The 20,213-nt window shown below is 49.2% G+C and overlaps 1 protein-coding gene across 3 annotated transcripts; it reads right to left on the bottom strand.

Moving 5' to 3' along the window:
- Nucleotides 1–272: 272 nt before the first annotated feature.
- Nucleotides 273–19,259, bottom strand: STEAP3 (STEAP3 metalloreductase). 3 transcript variants are annotated; one of them, XM_015868837.2, is made up of 5 exons: nt 19,157–19,259; nt 10,330–10,813; nt 9,333–9,860; nt 7,984–8,148; nt 273–3,165 (listed from the first exon to the last, which is right to left on the bottom strand). In XM_015868837.2, exons 2-5 carry the CDS (start codon nt 10,810–10,812, stop codon nt 2,875–2,877), a joined length of 1,467 nt encoding a protein of 488 aa, XP_015724323.1. In that variant the 5' UTR covers nt 10,813; nt 19,157–19,259; the 3' UTR covers nt 273–2,874. The 3 variants fall into 3 exon arrangements, with proteins under 3 accessions (XP_015724323.1, XP_015724321.1, XP_015724322.1); XM_015868835.2 differs by lacking the exon at nt 19,157–19,259 and adding an exon at nt 18,865–18,949; XM_015868836.2 differs by lacking the exon at nt 19,157–19,259 and adding an exon at nt 15,619–15,726.
- Between the last annotated feature and the right edge of the window lie 954 nt (nt 19,260–20,213).

The following is a 20,213-nucleotide window of genomic DNA, read 5'->3' as shown; positions in this document are numbered from 1 at the left end:
TAATATATATGTTTGTGTATGTGCATATATGCAGAGAATTTCTAGGTATAAAAACAATTCATTGAGGAATTTTAAGCTAACCTCACAGAATCCCCTCTCCACAAAATTGCCTAGGGGAATGAGCATTCAAAACCACCTCAAATTCCTTTTCAGTCTTCCAGAATCAAAATAAATGATCCAAACTCCTATGTCAAAGGTTTTAGAGACTGGGTGTGTACATAGGGCACCATCTGAAATGTGGTTCTGTGTTTAGAAATCAATTGGTTTCAGTCTTCAAAAGATACCAGTTGGTCAGTATGTTGGCACAGGCGTTACCTGGAGCAGTGTGATGGATCTTTTAATAGATGCTGTGGAGCTGGGGGTTGTTGAGCTGGCTCATCTGTCACAGGTTGGCATCAAACTGGAAAGAACTGTGCTGCTTCATGAGTATATCCAATGCCCAGCTCTACTTCTGCTTGTGAAAACTGCCACTTTGCCATCAATAGGATGTGTAGGTGTGGTAGGTGTGAAAGTTGTGTGTATAAAGCTGAAGTGCAACCTTTGTTCTGCTGGGCTAAATGGTGAGTCTTTAGCCTTGAAGCATCCCACAGTAAAACCACACCTTCCCCACTGAATACAAAGCCTGCAAGCCTCTGTAATGCTTGTTCCTTCCTGTTCTGTGTTTGGCCAACAGGCAGTTGTCTTGCCTGACCTAAGGACATGAAAAGCAGCTTAGCTTTCTTTAAAAAAAGACATTGGAATACTTTATTGTAAACATAAAATGTGCAAACTTGTGCTTTTATGTTGACTTTGCTTGATGATGAAACAGAAGAGAAGCTTGCTGAAGCCAATTTTCCCTCAAGCATGAGTTACGTTGGAGTGGGTGGAATCATACTCATGTGGAAGTGCATCAGATCGACATGGAAACTTAGCCTACCATTCATCCACAACTAAATAGTGCTGCACAATCAATCTGCTTGGTGAGTGATTCAATGAGGTGCTGACCTGGGTGAGGCTGTGAAGGTGGATGGGGAAACCTGAGTAACAGCAGCTTTTGGAAAGGGTCACTTTCACAGTGTCCCTTTCCCTCCGTTGCAAAAAAAAATAACAACCAGATGATTATGCAAAGCTGGCATTTCCCTCGCGTCGATTTCCTTTTGCTTAGTGAAAGGAGGTGGTGGTTGGAGACTTTACTGTAAGCCTTATGCAAAACCTAAAACCCCTCAATATTATTACTGGCAGCTCGAGCAGTACTTGGAGAGTATTACTCACCGTTGTCGTTTAAGGCTAAACAGGGAGCTCTGAAGTTCCTCTGCCTAAAATCACCCAGTCTACAAGAGCAGTACTGGCTCATAGAAGGGCTTATATGCCCTGAAGTTGATCCATGTTTTCCCATTTGTATTAACTGGTCTTTTAAAAGGTGCTTTTTGGTCCCACAAACAACATTTCATTTGTTGACATGTTTTTCAAAGCAAAGCAGTATGCTGAGTAGTGACTTTTACTTAACGGAAATTAGGCTATCCCACCCATATCCTTGTGTCTGGTCTTGCTGAGGTAGTCTTCTTGTATCATCTCAATTGCTTGCTTTTAAATGAGCTTTTGTGAATGGCTGTCCATTCTCTATATGGATGGCTTGGATCTCCAAAACCTAAAGAATCATTTTGATAAAGAGCGAAAGCTTGAAGGAATATGGGAAAGTGAAAGGTAGCAAAGGAAAGTAGGGCAGAATTCTTGCCCTGGACCTCATCCAAAGCATGTGTGAAGTTGGAAGAAAAGCATTTGATATGTGCTTTGTGGTCTAGTAAGTGACTTTTAAAAGTGCAAGGCAGTGTGGGGTGGTGCCCCACGTGTACAATTCCTGTATTCTCAAGCTGTGGTCAAGACTCACCAGTCCCTTTTGCAAGACAGTTCAAAGACCTCATCACTGCTGGTGAAGCCAGTAGTTTTAGAGCTGCTGTTTTGTTGTCTACACACATGCATTCAGGTGACAATGATTTCTAAGAGCTTCAAACTCTTATTTGATGTAGGGCTTTGGTTTTCTTTGTAAAATTTTGTGAAGTGGCACATTATTTTTTTTTCTCTTCATTCTATTTCCATCAAATACTGCCTGAAAAGGATTTAGTAAAACAGAGAACGTACAGCAGCAGTAGTTGTCATCTCAGAGACAGCAGCGCAGATGGGGAGTGTGGGTGTTAGGGTCATCCCTCTCTCCAAATGCTTTCACACTGGTAGCAAAGGTGGTTTATTTCTGCAGCCTATAAATGTGCACCAAGTATAGTCTACAGGACCAGAACTGCTGCCTGTATTTGAGAAAGCAGATACTTGGATTTGCTGTCAAGTTTGGACACCTTTAGTAAAACGAGCAGACACTACATAACAGGGACATTGTTCTGCTTACGTGGCTACTTCAGTAAGGAGACCAAAGCCAGGGACAAGTTGTCTTTCTAAAGCTCACTGCTCATGTTGATCGAGATGCTCAAGAAGCAGGATGTCTTCACTGTCAAAAAGCCCAGAAAAATCTGTGCTTCTTCATATTTAAAAAAAGAACAAAACCACTGACATTCATGAGAGTAGATCAGGAAACAACAGAGAAGTGCTGCTGTAGAGTTGCCAACCCGCATCTCCAGTGACAGAATCCATCACTCTTTCCTGTATATTTGTGTTGCTAGCTCAGCTTTCACAGTGATTTTTAAGGCAATATTTGGCCTAGCAAACCAGCAATATAAATACCACTGCCTAAACTAGTTTCATGGTAGTCCATTTTCTAAAGTCACCAGATTTTATTATTTACCCACAATATAATTATTCCAAAACATACATATATTTAAGAAAAAGAAACACCTTTATAGAAATGTTGATAGTGCTTTTAAATCCTCTGCCACCCCTGGGGTTCCATCAGACGTTGCTGGAAGTCTCCCCACTTGAATACTCTCCTGTTGCACTGGGCAGAACAAACTTGACATACCTCCCCTTCTCCCAGCCTCTCCTGATTCGCAGGAGTCTATGCTGGATGCAGGGCAAACTGAAGGCGACTTTTGCTAGGATCACAGTACATGGGACGAGCAGCGTGAGGGTGTAGGTAGGAGGCAGGTAGAACTTGTATTGGTTCTCATCAAAGGCCCTCGACCAGCCGTATGTGAGGGTGTGTAGGGTGCTGACGACCAAGGCAATAAATCCCAGGGTAGACTAAAAGGAAGAGAAACACAAAGCAGTCAGCAGAGGACCTTGTACCTGTTTTCCCCTGTAAGAGTATGCAGTGCAGAGAAAGCAGTGAGTATTCCTGTGTTTCTCCTATAGAATAAAACGCAACTGGAGACCTACTGTCACCTACAGGAAAACTGCAGTGTGCCAAGATAGAAGCACTCAGGTTGGAGGTGAGCAACAGCCCTGATGAGTTTCTTTCTCTTCTCTATCCTAGAGATGGGTGCTGGTTTACAAGTGAAACTATGGTTTCCTACCTGCATCAGAGGTGGTGACTGAGCTCCTTCCAATCACGAGCCCTCCCCAGAGGCTACCAGCTGTATTTTCAGAGAGAACAGTGGATGTAGTACATTGTCATCCACATTGTCAGCTGGACAACTACTTCCTTCAAAACACCCCCTCCTGGTTTTGATGGCTAACAAACCATTTTAAAACCCAGATAACTTTTCAATGCATACTGTGTTGTTAACAACAAACTAGATCAAGGCTCCTCTACCCTTCAGAGTGAATTACTGGAGCAGATGAGTGGACTGAGCAGACAAGGAAAGATCTCTAAAATACACCCCATATCTATGCACTTCATTTTTACAGCACCTCTCCAGCCATCATATGGGTATCCGTAAGCCCTGCCAAGTTAGGGAGCTCTTCTCTCTGTGTTGCACCAGCAATGCTCAAGGTCACTCCCAGAGCCAGCTGCAACCCCATCAGCTGAAGCTCATATCCACCCGAAAGCCATATCTGGTTCCTCAGCCCAAAACAAGCCTAAATGGGTAAAAATTTACTTCACTTGGAAAATGAAGGTGTTTGCTGGGATACACCATGCAGCTGAAGGAGACAATGCTCTTAACAATGGGCACCAACCCATGGCTCACCCATCATTTATCAACTCTCAGCTCCCCTCCAACAGGTAGAACATCCCTGGGTGGGATGAGGCCAGGGATGCCAGCAGGAAGCTGTGCAGCACAGCACAGCTGTAAGGCAGGGCTGGGGAAAAGGTGAGGAGTGATGGCTGAGAGCGGCAAGTGCTTTTGGCACTGGGTGCAGGGTGCCTTCAGATATAGTCCAGATGGGGCTCCACAGATGGCAGAGGTGTCAGGGCTGGAGATAATTAGTTTGTTCCTCTACAGTTTCTCTTTCAACTGCTGCTGGCACCAGGGAAAAGCAGAAGTGGAAATTAGTAGGACAAAAGACAACCAAACATCAGAGCTGTGCAGTGACCCACCTTTGTGCTCAGCAGCAGGGCACACAGAACAAAGGGATAATTGGCAATAAATGTGCAGGTGAACAGGTGGCAGCTGGACACAGTGCTGGCAGCTCCTCAGAGCGCTGCAGTGAGGAAAACCAGGACTCCCTGGGGCCAGCAGGGCTTTTACACTGTTACAGCATGGAGAATGCAGGGCTACTGCCAAGGTAAGTTGGTAAAGCCCCCTGAGAGTTGGCTCTGTGAAGATGGGATCTTTCTAATGCAGGTTTAGCTTGCACTGCCCATTCTGGATTGATTTTTCTCTCCCCCACCTCTCCTCAGCATCCAGGAGATGTACTGCAATGCATCAGTGAAGGTGACTCTGTCACAAGCGGCTCATTTATAAATGCCTGTGCAGCATCCAAGGCAAAAGGCACCTTCCTAACCCATACAGGTTTCAGACTTCCGCCATTAGTCCTGTAGAGTTGTTAGCTGTGTGGTAGCTCTCTCTCGCTTCATCATCAGGAGGGCTACAAGTGACTAATGACAGATACTCTGTATCCCGCAGTATAAGAGCTAAGAAGGAAATCAGGTCAACCCAACCTTCAAATTCCAAGAGGATTTTTCAGGGTGGGCAGATAAAGGGAATCATATGCACTTTCACTTCTCCGCCAATTAGATTTGATTTATAAATCACTGGGGAACATTAAAAATCTCTCCTGTAATTTGAACTGCATATGAATTGTTCCTGTTATCCAGTGTCTAGATCCTGTATATATTTTTATTAGTCAAAACCTGGATGCTGGATTTCAGCTAGCTGTATTTGGGAGCCCAAAATCACATATGTGATTTCATTCTAAAACCTCAGCAATACCTCAGGTGTGATTTTTGGCCTGTCAAGCAACAGATGTGTATTTTAAGAGAATGGCACTACCCCACAGTGCTGAGAGGTGCCCATTGTGCTGCTGGAAAATGTGAGGTGTGGGAAACTCCAGGTAAGGAGTGGATCAGAGTGGCTCCTGGCTTTTAGCAAGCCCCAGCCCTTGCTCAAATGTGGCTGTTGGTGCAACCCCTCTCAAACACAGCAGCCTCTTCAACAGAGATGGCAGCAAACAGATGCAGTTTTGGGGAGATACTCATCAGGGACTGCTGTGCTCTGCATTTTCCAGGTCTTTCCTTTTTCACAACTAGCCATGACATCTCTCATATACTGTAATAGGGTCAAATGCCAGACACCCCCAGGGCTTGAGAGTACAGCCTCATTCTTCATCCCTTGTATTTACATTACAGTGTCGCAGTGCATTAATTTAAGGAGAGTTGAGTTGCTGTATGTGAATGTTACCCTCCAGCACCTGGGAACAGCAGATGTATCTGTAACTCATTTCTTCAAGTTGGCATTAGCAACTTATTGAAGAAAATCATCTAAAACACTCCTCATTAAAAAACCAAACAAGCTATACCTGACCTGGAAGCTAACATGCTAAGAGCCTCTAATCCTCTCCTTGGGCACCATGCCACTTGTACACCTCCTGCATGCCATCAACTGGGAGCTGGTGCTGTGCTGCCTCTCCTCACATCTACAGAAATAGGTAGGAGTGATTTTTCCATGCCCTAAGCCAGCCAGCAGCTCTATGGGGCAGCCAGGAGCTATTTTGGAGTAGAGTGTCACGTAGTTGGTGCCAGAGCTGACATATCATTGGAAAGACCCAGGGAAAGATGTTAAAGGGCAGAAGAGACAGTCATGGAATGTGTGCTGGTGGAAGATACCATATGTGTTGCATGACACAACAACAACACCCACCAGGAAAGCTGCCTGGGGAGGCAGAAAGAGATGCAGGGAGGTTTCAGAGCCTCGTTCCAGGCAATAAGGAAGTATTTCCCTTTATTTCAGATTCCTGGTATGAAATGCCTAAGCCAGGACAGGAATTTATCTGATGTCCCAGTGGCTGCAGTGCTCCCCTGAGATGTGGAGCTGAGAATTAATATGCTCCTGCTGTCTGATCTGAAAGAGAGATTTAAAGCCAGGTCTCCCTTCTCCCCAAGGGAGAATCTCCTGGGGTCAGGCTCTCCAGGTGAGGCTTCTTTATGCATTGTAAATAACTACTCAACAGCTTACAGCAAGAGAAGAGAAAAAAAGAGATGAACTGACTTACTAGCTTGGAGATCAGGGCACTTGTGGGAGAGCAGGCTCTCTAATGAATATTGAATTATTTATGTGCAGCTGAAGAGCTTCAGCAAGGGAGAATGAGTGATGGATATCCACCTTTGCATGCCCTAATTCTGCATGCTCCAACCCCTGAGTGTACAGAGGAGTTGTGGGGGAACCCACGGGGTTTGTGCATGCTGGGTGGCACTGCAGCATCACTGGGAGCCTGGTGCAAGCTAAGCAGAAGCCTTGTAGGAAGCACAGTTAATGATGGGATTATGTGATACAACAGGCGAGTGTCTTTCAGGGAATCTGGCCTCAAAATGAGCTCTGAAGTGCAGGGGCTACTTGAAGTTTTTCCCTGCTGTCCCTGTTAGCCCTAAGTCTTGCTCTGTATGTATCAATGAGAGTAGCAGCCCTTGGGCTGAGGGTCTGGGATCTCTACTTGGGTTGCTGTGGAGATCTGTCCTCATGAGCCTAGACGTCCCTGCAAGTGGGAAGTCTGCTCCTAAGCCACTGGGCAACCCGAGAGAAATAAAAGCTACCCAGACACTCCTAACCCTCTTTTTAGAAGACATGCCCCTCACTGATTATTCAGATCTGAATCCTGCACTGGCTGTCCCCATAGGTTATCCATCCACCTTCTGCAGCCTCCCCATGACATCCCCATAACAGCTAGCTCCCAGGGGGACCATGAACATTTAAGGTATAGGGAAAAGCAATGGCAGATAACGAATTCTGAATTACTCAACACAAGGTGAAGGTCACAATCAAATTAAAGAAAAAAACAACGTTCTCACCTATCCCAAGGATCGGGCCTTGCCAAATACCCCAAAAAAGAAGGATCTCTCAAGCATAGATTCTTCCCTGGGGGCAGCCAGCCCTTAAATGAGGTTTAGGGAGGGGTGGAACCTAGTTCTATGCCTTTTGGTTGCACAGGTGAAAGCAATTCACCTGTGCTCCCAGGTCTGGCTGTGTCTCTTTACTAGGTGCTCAATCATTGGTTCAGGCCCTGACTTAGCAACTCCCTTACAGAAGAGAATAACCCTGCCTTCTCTAAATGGCCACACAGCTTTCTACCTTGTGTGGCTTCAGGCATGAATACAGCACTGCTCATGGGTGCAGGCTGAGGGGGAAAAATCCCAGAGAATTCTGCAGGGGGCATCACACAAGCAAACCCGTACTGGTTCTGCTCAGGATCTCTAGCTAGTACCATTAAGAGCAGGGTGAGAAAGAAATTCCACCAGCACATTAAAGACTCATTCATGCAAAGCTTGCCACTAAGCTCCACGTGGATGCACATGATGCATTACATTTTCCTTTCCCTGAGACACAGCAGAGCATGAGTCCAGCGTGACTCCCTGGAAGCACCACTGTCCCACTGCCCTGAGATGTCCTCCAGGGCAAGTGGCAGTGTTCCTAACACCAGCTGACTGCAGAACCACTCTCTGGCATTGGCACATGTCAACCTTACCTGGATGAAACTGAATTCCCTCCAGTTGAGAGAGTTTGCGATGGATGGAAGTGAGGTGATGGCAAGTAACGACAGCAAGCCCAGGGCTATTATTCCAACAGAGATATAAATCTCCATCCTCCAGACTTCCTCCTCTACCCAGATACTCTTCTTCTTCTCCATAGCCTGGCATGACAATGAAGTTTTGTTAAAATGGAGCGCGTAGTAATAGAGGAATTGAATTTTATGTGTATTCACTTTGGTTTTGGAAGCAGATTTCCTGGATGAACACTGGTTCCTAATCCCACCTTCAGTGCTACTGGCCTCTGCCTTTGGGAGGTGCCACTGCCATTTGTCCCAGTTGGATCAGATCTGCAGCCTGCTGGGAAGAGCTGCTCGATGCTCGCAGCTCCCATAGCCTGTAACCACAGCAGCAAGCCCCACAGTTGCATTTGGAAAGATAATTGGATGAGAAGTCAGTTCAAAGCCATGAAAACAAATACAGATGCTTGAATATGCTGTAGTCTCCTAATAACCTTCGTTTTAAGTGCATTTAGTGGGGGAAATTGTTCATGCTAATGGAAAGGAAGATGGGTTTTAGGCTTCATGGCAGAGAACAACATTTAGAACCATCTTCTTTAGCCCATTAAGTGGGCTTAATTTACTAAACAAAGATGTTGCTAGAAAACAGGAGGTAGAGGGGAAATGGACACAGGATGCTTTCCTGAGATTAATGTGTGACTGTAGCAATTGAGAAGGGGCTGTGCCAGGCTGGAACTGAGAGGCTGGGGATGTCATCTGATGGACGCTTTGAGCAGGCACTGCTCCCAGAACCATCTGTCCTGCTCCCAGCTGCCTCCATGCCTCTGTGCACGGACAAAGTGCTTGGGTGACTGCAGTGAGGAGCACTTGAGAAACATCCCAGCACAGAAAGCAGACAGATCTGGGGACAGTTCCTTGATCTGGTTCACCTCTGGGCTGCACAGAGCTTCTTGCACCAGAGGCAGAGAGGAGCAGCAAGAAGCCAGGGACAAAGAAAGGCAGAATCACACTCTTCCATGGCACTGCTGAGATACAGAGCTGAATTGCCTGAAGGTGTAGCAATCTCTGAATATAACCACTGGATAAACACCGCTGAAAGCCTCAATAGGGCAGTAGGGTGCTTTCCCATTTCCTTGTTCCCCTAGACTATGCCCAGCTCTTCAGCATTATTTTGTTACAGCACTGGAGGCACATTGTGGTGAGGACACACCTCCTATGCAAACAAATCCTTTGGAAAGCGAACACAAAGGCATCAAAGCCCTCTTACCCAACTTCTAGATGCGCCTGCAAGATCATTACAGGTGCCAACCGAAGGGTGCCAACATTACCTGCTTGACAGCCGTCTCAATCAGCTGATAGCGGTGGGAGCGACGCATGGGCAGGCACAGGCTGTACACAGCATGCAGGGCTGCGCAGAAGAAGCTGAGGAGGCCGATCTGCTTTCTGTGCTGCAGCCACTGGTCAAGCCAGTCTGGAAAGCGCCTGTATTTGGTGCCATAGTAGAGCTGTGAGCAGGCTGCCAGCACGCCGGGCAGGTAGACAAGAGACAGCATGACGTAGGACACGCATGGCAGCGTAGTGTTGACCACCTCGACGGGGATCTTATAAAACTTCTTCTGCTGCTCCCTGATATAAGGGTGGATGACCTGACGTACCAGGTTGTAAGTGAAAAAGCAAAGAAAGAGCCCCAGAGCCAAAAAGATGGGGATCTTCCAGGCTGGCAAGAGGCGCAGGGGAATGTTCTCAATCTCACAGGCTGAGGACATGCAGCCCATGTCTACAGGGGTGAATCCCATGACCTGAGCAATTTCTGCAACTGTACGCTTGGCTTCTTGGCTATTGGAGCAGATCAGAACCTGCAACAAATGGAAAGATACACATTGGGCAAAGAGATTAAGTGGTGGGAACAAATGCAGCAGGAGGGATGCTGCACTGAAGGAAGCCTACGTTATGGCAGAGCATCATGTGTTCTGGCAGACTTTCTGATGGGGATTTACTGTGGTTGCCAAAGACCTCCCTCCTGGACAGGTTTTCTTTCTTATGTGTACCACCACTTTGCTTTATTGGCTGTGTTTAGATAGAGACGCAATTAAATGATGTCTTTCACTTACACAGAGACTACAGGGCATGGAGTAAGAGAGGTATTTCTTTTCTGATCAAAGAAATGTGCAAGCTGTGTGATGGTTTCTGGATGCCAAAACCAGTACTGATGATGCCAAAACCAGTACTGATGCCCCTTCTTCATGAGCCTAAGGCCATTTACTAATGTCAGACCTCAGCTGCTGAAATAGCTGATATGTGGCACGTATCAGGAGAAAGCGGTACCTGCTTATTGCCATCCCTGGCACCGGACTGCAGCGTCCACGCAGAAACCACATTAAAGCCTTTGACCACAGTGCAGGCTGGGAACAAAGAGGCCAAGTATTCAGCGTTGGATTCTTTGTGGTGGTTGATTTCGGTGTTGTTACTGACATCCACCAAGATCTTGCCCGCCAGCACATCAGCCAGGTCACAGAGTGTGGAGTAATGTTCCCTGAAAACCGCCACAAAAATGACATCTGTCTTCTTCACCGCCTCAGCCTGGAAGGTGACCTCTGCTGCAGAAGGGAAGAGGCAGGCTTTGCGCTTTGGGTTGCGACTGCCCACCACCACCTTGAAGCCGGAGCACACCAGGCGGATGGCCAACGAGCGTGCAAAGTCCCCACTCCCCAGCACGCCGATGGTGCGGCCGGCTGCAGGCACCACGCTGGGCTCACCCTCTGTGCTCCTGTGGCCAAGGAGAGGCTTGGCCATGTCTCCTCCAGACATCCTGGTTGGAAAAAAAAGGGGAAATGCAAGTTCATTGTGAAGCTCTCACTGAAACTCAGACCACATCTGCAGTCATGGGGAAAATGCCACTTAACACCACATGAATAGAAGTGCATGAGATTCTGGGAAGGAGGGAATTCCCTGATGCCTACCTGTAAATGTACAGTGCTGGGTCCATGTAGCCCAGACCCACCTACTAAACCCACCAGCATGAGTGCAGTGACGTCCAGCCACCATTGGAGGGGGACAAGACATCAACACAGAAATGGTTTTAGGGACAAGTTTCACAGGTTTGTGTGATCAAACACCTGCACTCAGCCATCCTCTGCTGTTCTTACTTGCATTTCACACTGCAAAGCCAGAGCAGTCCTCACAGCCACCAGCAACGGGAGCTCTTGGAGCCCTATAGGAACAGGGGAGATCTTTTGAAAAGCCCCATTATGTGTGGGGATCTCTGGGCACACAACTGGGAGAGCTGGGGGGGGTCTTTTGATTTGTGGGAGCAGCATCAAAGCAGGGAGTTTGAGGTGGAATGAAAGTGTCCTCTGAGTGGTAAATGAAGAGAGCTGTGGCCTTTGCCTGTTCCAATATTTGGGTCTGTTTGCTTCATCTTTTCAAGGAGAACTTTCTCGTGACATTAAAAAAAAACAAACAAGGTATTAAAATATGATGGGATTTGCTCACGATTGATCTTGATGAGCTTTACAAACATTAATGAATTTTGCCCTGTAACACTCTGCTCTCCATAGCAGATCAGATATTGAGGCCACAAAGAGGCTTTAAGCAAATCAATAAAACGAACAGCACCACACCAGCTGAGCCTGGAGCTCTGGAGGAGCTCAATCAGGGAACTGCCAGGCTGTTTCTGTGATGTGTCACCTACGGCTCAAACCTGCTTAAAGAATGGCAGATGGCTAAAGGGACACCAGACTTTTAAAGGGCTCAGGAGGTGGCCCGGGGAGCTCATACATCAGGACACCTGGCTTTTGATTTGGGCACACTAATAGAAATGGTAATAAAGACCAGCATTAGCAGATGGGCAATACATTTAGAAAAGAAAGAGGTTGGTCTTGGCTGAGTACAGACTTGCTTTATAGCTGGTGAAGTGAGGGTGACCAGTCGGACAGGGTGACCTAGTCACAGGGCTTTGTTTATCATAGGTTTTTGGAAATGCTCTTTATCCGATGCTTTTCTGGGATTGAAGCAATAATGGCACAAATAATTTTCATAATAAGAATGGGTTGTCATGGGATTTCCCCACGGATCTGTGTTTTTCCAACAGGCTATAAGAGATTTAGGAAAGACAAAGAGAAGATCAAGCTTGGGTGTGATAACTGTTTAGAACAGCCAGTCTTTACTGCGAGCAGTTTGCAATCCTCATGCAAAGTGCCTGAGCACCAAAATTACTACTGGAAAATGCCATGGGCTGCATATGGGCATAAGAAGTACTACGAGTACACTTTAATGAGCTATAACTCATATCATACAGCTTCCTCTCATGGGCTTGGTAAGAGAATTACTCAGATTTTACCCTGAAGGTTTCTGCGTCTGCTCCAGACCTGTGGAAGGGCTTGTGTGCCCAAAGGCAGATTTGGTTCTGCACCTATGTCAGTGGTCTAATCAAGGCTACTACCTGTGCACACACCCCTACATTAGGTATAGACCATACAGATCACAGACGCTGCAAAACAACACAAGTATAACACTATAAACACATAAATTGAACACAGAACAGAAACACTTAGATGAGGATGAAGGTAAGATCACTTGGGACTTCCCCAAATGAGAAGCAAGCCCACAGGTGGAGCTCAGGTCCATGCCAAGCCTTGTGCCCTCATCCCATCCAGGCTGAAGAACAGTGCAGTGAAGCTATAACCAGCTAGGCTGCAAAATCCCACTGTAAATACTCCAGCTCTATCTGAAGAGATGTTGGGTTTTCTTTTTTGGCCCCTGCTTATCACACGCTTTATCAAAAACACTGCTTTACTTTTAAGAAACCTCCTTACTCCACCCAGGTGTATTCATGCCCACAGCGATTTGTTCTAGGGCCCACACTATTGTTTAGCTTAACCACCTCTCTTGCCTACACAACCCTCTGCTTTTCAGCAACCTGTAAGCATGAAATGTTGTCTTGCAATAAAGAGATGTCTCTGGCTCCCGGCCACTGGGACAGAAAGCAAAGCTCAGAGTGACAAGATTTCATAGAAACGTGGAATCTTTTGAGTTGGAAGAGACCCTTAATGACCATCTAGTCCAATCCCCCTGCAATGAGCAGGGACACCTACAGCTCTGTCAAGTGCTTAGAGCCCCAACTAGCCTCACTTTGAGTGTCTCCAGGGCTGGGGCATCCACTTGTTCCCCAAGGCCCCACCAGCCCCTCCAGGGGGCCATGCTACTGCCATGTCACCCTGAGGCAGAGAAGCCATCAGCACGGGGAAGACTGCAGAGGCCAGACACAGCCCAAGCACTGCAGCATTGGGTAAACCTCATTTATCGATCTTCCCTGTCAAGGAAACTGTACCCCTGCTGAGCTACAGCACACCAAGTTCAAGGAGAGCAGTGTCTTAGCAAGGAAGCTGCACAATGATTTAAAGCCCAGCACAGTGGAAGTAAACTAGTTTCAACCCTAAGTGGGCTGCAGTTCCATAATTAAAATACCAAGTGCAATGTGAAGCTGCCCTTCAGACTGATGGTTAATGACACCTTTATATCACTGCACAGGGATGCTATGTCCACATCCAGCGTGCCTGTTGCTGTGTGGTTCACCTATTGCCATCTCAGTGGCTGTATTATTTGCAGTACAATAGCAGCGAGCAAGATCAGGCACCACACCAAAACAGAAGGCAGAATGGGATCAAACAGACAAAAGCTGGGTGAACCGAAGCAGTCAAATCTCTGCTGCACAGGCAGAGGGTGGGAGGGCTCTGCAGAAGAAAAGCAGGGATAACTCTACATGTTTTGCACCTGAGGCTTGGCAGGCTGTTAGCTTAGGCTGGGTGCCAAGCAAACACAGCTTTCAGAGTGGTTTCCAGCAGGACGGCCGTTCTGGGCTGAGCTGCTGCAGGAGCCCCTCCAGGTGCGGCTGCACTCCCTGCACCGTCAATCTGCACTCAGATAATGCATTATCTGGGAAGCTGGTGCCATCGTTATCCTCCTTCCACAGACACAGGGAAGGAGATACCAGTGATAACGGGGCTCCAGAAAGTTTGCCTGGGAAGACAGATATCCCTGACCACTTGTTTAACAACGAGACCATCTTTACAGGACCCTGTCAGTTATTCTGGGCAGAGGACTACAGCCTCGTGGTTCCTGTAACTTGCAGTTGGTGCTTGGCATATAAACCCTGAATAAAGTTGTCCCTATGGAGGCATGGCACAGGCTCTGCTTCAGTTCTGGACCAAAAATAATCAAGATCCATTTCTGTGCCTTAGTATTCAGGTTTATCAGATAAAAGACAACTTGGTTTTGTAATAGGTCCAATAACTGAAGTGTCTTAAGCATATCACCGAGTCAAATTGTGCTGAAGAACATGGCAGCAATCTCATAATGAGCTCCTCGCCACAGTGCTGTGCAGCACAATGAGACTGGCTCCTGTTTGCCCCAAACCTCATCTATGAGCTCAGCTCATATATAGACTTAGCAGGCAGCACCTGCCAGAATAACCACTCGGTGTCTTACCCTGGGGTCAGGTTTTAGTTAGACTGACCACAACTGAGCCTTGAATAGCTGTGGTGCACGTCCTTACAGAGCCACATCAGGGCTTCAGTTTCGGTGTTGGGAGTTATCTGAGATAAAGATTATCTGCATCCTCAGATGGGCACCAGGGTGGAATGAGGGGAATGTCCCACTGTGTGCACCAAGACAGTTCCTGTATGCCATGGAGTATGGTTCCCCCCTGTATTCTATGGATGGGGGTGATCTCTGCCCCCAGGCCATCTATCTGCACTCAGAGACCTTTGCACCTCCTGTGCTGCCCGTGACACTGAAGCCCTGGAGCTCCTGTTTGCAGAGCCTGGTGCTCTCCATGGAGTTGATGCACCAACTAGTCTCAGCTGGAGAGATGCACTCAGCACCTGAAGTCTCTGCTCAGGTCTTGCTGTGCACAGAAATACTAATGTCTTGGCTACAGCTGCTTTGTTTCCAGGGGAAATAAAGCACGTTAAGTCTCTGCTGTACCCAGAGAGGCCCTCCAAAAAGCACAGCCAGTACCATGTACCTGCTGAGGTTGGCACAGATTTAAGCAAGAAAAGGGCTTATCCAAAGCCAGTCAATCTCAGCTCTGCTCACACTTCAGGAATTCCCCCAGTCTTGCCCAGGCTGACTGGAAATAACACGTCTGCCCTGCAGATAGCTCACAGGTGAGGGAAGGAGAAAACAGGCTTGCTACCTCTTTCCCTTTTTCTCCTGAAGCAAATAGAGCTAGCTCCCCACCACTGCAAACCAGGAACCAGCAAAAGCCATAAACCAACCGTCTGTATTGCTTCAGCCACAACAGCGATGTCGCAAACCTCCCTAGGATGCCAACCAGGCTGTGAGAATGAGGAAATGCCAACAGCAGAGCCCTGAGACAGCCCCAGGTCCCCCTCTGCTGGGTGCTGAGGCTGTCCCTGGCCACATGGTGGGAACAGAGCTGCTGAGGGGCCCCAGCACTGCAGTGTGCCCCCACCATTGCACCGTGCTTCACCCTCATCCCTCTCCTTGTTCCTACCTCCCAGCACGCTGTTTGCTTTTGCACAACCACAGCACTGTTGACTTGCTGTGCCATGCCCCTAACCCCATCCCTGTGGTGCCTGGCCGGTCCCTCACCTGCTGTCCATGCGGTCAGTCAGTCCAGCCAAATGGGAAACAGCGCATGCCCTGCTCTCTCTCACCTCCACTCCAATTTGTCTCAGTCTTTAATGAGCCCCTCTCTCAATCATTTCTCCTATGTCACCCACAAGGTGAGCATATCCCTCCCTGCACCACTGCCCACTGATGACAACACAGCTGCCAGCCCCCTCCCCACTCCATAACCCCTCCAGTTTAATCATTGATAAATACTGAGGATGTTGGCTTTGGAAGCCAAAGGCATGTCCCTGACCACAGGATGTTCTTCACCGTGATCAGAACTCAAAAACATGTTTCAAAACAGGGGAAAGTGGAGGCTTTCCCAGAATTTTCCATGCTCTGCTTTTCCCACACCAACTCAGACATCCTGGCCACAGTTTTCCCATAGAGATGCACCAGCCCGTGGGTGCCTGGTGAGGCTACACAAGTAACACTGATGCTGGGCAGAAAAATCACCCATCCAAAGTACTGGCTGGGGCTTGACCAACCTGGAAAACAAACTTTTGGCATACCAAGAGACCACGCTGCTGGTGCCCACCACACTGATACAGTGCGGAGAGGCCTGACAGGGACTTAGACTGGGACAGAACTTAATTGGGAATCTGAGGTTTGGGAAGCCTGGAGGTCTCACCCTAAGGCCATGGAGAGCACAAACCTGAAACACCATGAGGTGCTGGTGGAGCAGTGCTGATGCTGACATAGCATCAAGGAACAGGTGACAAGAACTTTAAGTGCTGTAGCAGAATCCTGCATGGCTTTTATTCCTTTCTACTGGGATCTTTGTTTACTTGCTGCTTTTACCATGCTAGCTACTACCTCGCAGTGACTCGCTCACTTCTGAGCTCTCCCCTTCCTGCAGCAGAGCAGCAGGGTGAGCCCTAAGTCCAGCAGCCCCCCAGGGAGCTGCCAGACCCTGCTGTTCAAAAACTTCTTTCTTTCCAGAAAGGACGCAGAGGAATTGCACTGCCTGTACAGGAAAATATTTGGGTTGGCTGCTGCTGCCTGTTAGAAGGGCCTCCAAGATCAGCATGCCCTCTAGTTTTGCCTCTCACAACAACTCAGGAGATGCACAGAGCCCTGTGGGGCAGAGGGTAGCCCAAGAAGGCGGTAAGCAGCTTCACAGGGAAAGGAGCATGAAGGATAGTGCCCACAGAGATCATATGGTGACTCCTGAGTGCAGCCCTTGCTTTGCCTGAACACACTGCGTGCCCTTCAGGCACATCCATGCTATGCCACAGACACACCTCTGTACTGAGCAGCTGCAATGGGCACAGAAGTTTCTGGGGAGGAAATGCCTCCGGTTAAGGCAGCAGCACATAACAACTGCCTGGTGAGTTCTGCAGCATGAGAGAAATCTGGTCCAGGCATGCACGGTGTACACAGGGCCCCAGCTGCCTCCCATCCCTGCAGTAAGGAGCTCATTGACGCCGCCTGACTCAAGCAGGTACCTGTTAGTGATGGGCAGTGGTTGGTATCAGCACACCACTGCGGGTGCATTAGCTACAGACCCATACTGGCAGACCATGGTCTGTGGGGAGCTCTTAGGACAATTTGCAAAGGCTGCAGAGATGATTGTCCCTCTCTATTCTGCCCTTGTGAGGCCCCATATGGAGTATTGTGTCCAGGTCTGGGGCCCCCAGTACAAGAAAGACAGGGAGCTGTTGGAGAGGGTCCAGAGGAGGGCCATGATGATGATCAGAGGGCTGGAGCACCTCTTCTACACAGACAGGCTGAGGGAGGTCAGCTTGTTCAGCCCAGAGAAGGCTGTGGAGTGACCTCATTGCAGCCTTCCAACACCTAAAGGGAGCCCACAAACAGGAGGGGAGTCAACTCTTTACAAGAGCAGACAGTAGCAGGACACAGGGAAGTGGCTTTAAGCTGACAGATGGAAGATATAGGTTGGATTTGAGGGGGAAGCTCCTTACTATGAGAGTGGTGAGGTGCTGGAACAGGTCCCTTCCAACCCAGGCCATTCTGTGAACTAAACTGAAATGCAAGTGTTACCAAATCCAGGCTTCAGACTTTCTGGAAGTCAGAGGATCTGGAAAAAGATGGAAGGAGTCCCAGAATTCCTGAAACCTGAGCTAAATTTTTCAAAATCTTCCATTGATTTGGGCTCTGGAGAACCCAAGGGCTTTTGAGATGGGATGCTGGCTCAAACATTACTGCTTTCCAAATGTTTTAGCCATTCAGTTAAAGCTACATCCACTTAGTTGAAGACGGGAAGCACCCTATGGAGAAGCACTAACTTAAAGTTTGGAAATCTGCCCTCCTTTGTGACACTGTCAGGAAACCTCATTCTAATCAGTGATGGTAAACATCTGGATAACAAATTGGTGGGCTTCAATCCCATAATGCGATATCTCACAGCCACAGCCATCCACCCCATCACCTCAGAGCTCCTCTGCTGCTCTACTTCGTCCACCACCGGATAAAATGTGTTTCCCCTGAACCTAAAGCTGCTTTCATTTATGGCTGTAGCGCTGCAAGGTCGCAGCCAAATCAGAGCTCCTAACAATAAGAAGTAAACCAAACAAAAGCAAAAGTAAAAAGCAAAGCAAACACACATCTTGCTTTCAAGAAGCACGTTGTCCTGGGGCTTGCTGCGTTTTCTTTTTAAACAAAGACTTGTTGAGTCACCAACGTTTTCTGCTCCACAATTATGAAGGAAATCGAATCCGCGCACTGAGTATTGGATCCCCTATTACCTTACGTTTGTTTTATAGTAAATGGGATTTTAAAAGAGGAGAAAACGAAAGCCTGATTTAAAATCTAAAGTATTTAAAGTAGCTCAATCTTGTTAGCTCTCCATCTCCTCAGCCTGCAGGAACACTGATACCGGAGGAGTGGCGTTCCCCATCTCCTGTCTCTGGTTTCTGGTTTCTCTCCCCACGAAGCACTTTCCAACGCACCGTTTCAGCCTGCAGCTCTGGGCTGCTGCTGTGGGGCTCTCGGTGCTCTGCCCGCAGCCGTCCCCACTCCCAGGCCGTCCCACCGACGGGCACAGCACGCGTCGAACCACCCCACCTATGGGGCAGCCCTGCTCCAAATTCACCCCTCCAAGTCCGTCACAGCTGTCACTCTGCGGCACAGCCACACGGAGCACACAGAGCGCAGCGCATCCGACTCTTTTTCCTTATAGCAGCCCCCGGGGGCACTGAAGCAGCAGAGCTGCCCGCTGCTCGCCCCTGCGGGCCCCGGCCAGGATGTTGTCTCTTTTAATACCTCACTGCCCGATTTTTCCCGGGCCGGAAGAAGTCATTCATATCCATGAAGCGTCTGCAATGCTCCCGCTTAGCAGCCACCTGCAGCCCCGTTCCCCACCATGCTTGTGCGCGCACAGCCCCCAGCCCCGCACCGCACCGCCACGCCGCCAGGCCGGCCCCTCGCCCCGATCCGGCGCCCAGCTCCGACACCGGGCCGTCCCCCCCCCCACCTACGCCGGGCTGAGGCGCACGGCAGGACCCGGAGCTGCAGCCCCCCGGCACGGCACGGCACGGCTCCGTCCGTCACTCACCTCTGCGCCGTGCGGGCAGCGGGAGGGCGAGCGGAGCGGCCGCTGGCGGCGAGCGAGGCGCGCTGATGTCAGCCCGCGGCTCCGCCCTCCTGCCCATGTGCCGCCGGCGGAGCGGATCAGCCGGCACGGCACGGCCCGGCCCGGCCCGGCCCGCCCCGGGGGCACGGCTCGGTGTGCCGCTGCTCGGCACAGCAGAGGGGGATGCGGAACGCACGCCCTCCAGCCCCGTCCCCGCTGCAGCCCCCGCGCCGAGGTCAAGCGCCGGGCACCGCGGCGGACGTGGGACCCGTTCGGGGCAGGACTCCTTAATTCTCCACGTTTAAGGGCGTTTCGGAGCCGGCGAGCGTTTCGTTTTAATGGAGGGTGCGGCTCGGTGCGGCCGTGGCCGTGCTATCAGGGGCCGTGCACCTGCTCGTGGGGCTGTGAGCGGGGAGCGGGGCTGATAACCGGCCTCGCCCCGACGGCGCAGAGCTCCCTGCGGCAGCGCAGTGCCACGCTACCGGGAGAGAGAGGGCGAATAACGCGGTCAGAGCGTTATTAATCCTCGGGGATTTAACACAGACCCCTCTGGAGCCCCTTCCCCGGGAGGTTCTTTATTTATGTCTTTATCCGCCGCTCTGATGCTTTTCAAACTGATCTCGGAGGCCCCTGCCGTCCTGCGGCGGTAGCACAGGTGACGGTGCGGGCTGTGGGACTCTCCAGCAGCAGGTAAAGGTGGCCAGCTGTCCTGCGTGTCTTGGTGATGTGACTGCCGTGCTACAGCCGGCGTTTGGCGCGGATTCGAGGGAAGAAATCGTTGAAATCGGTCGCACCTTTAGGATTTTGTTATCTGTCCTCCTGCATCATTGCTGGAACGAGGTTGTGGATGCCCCATCCCTGGATGCATTCAAGGCCAGGCTGGATGTGGCTCTGGGCATCCTGCTCTGGTGGTTGGCAACCCAGCATATAGCAAGGGGGTTGAAACTAGGTGATCATTGTGGTTCTTTTCAATTCAGGCTGTTCTATGATTCTATGATCATATAAAGGACACATTTGCCCTTTTCTCGCCCTTTTAGTT

This window comes from Coturnix japonica, chromosome 7 (genome assembly GCF_001577835.2).
Source record: "Coturnix japonica isolate 7356 chromosome 7, Coturnix japonica 2.1, whole genome shotgun sequence".
NCBI classification, from domain to species: Eukaryota; Metazoa; Chordata; class Aves; order Galliformes; family Phasianidae; genus Coturnix; species Coturnix japonica.
The sequence above is the reverse complement of the archived record's forward strand: the minus strand, read 5'-3'. Positions and strand labels throughout refer to the sequence as shown.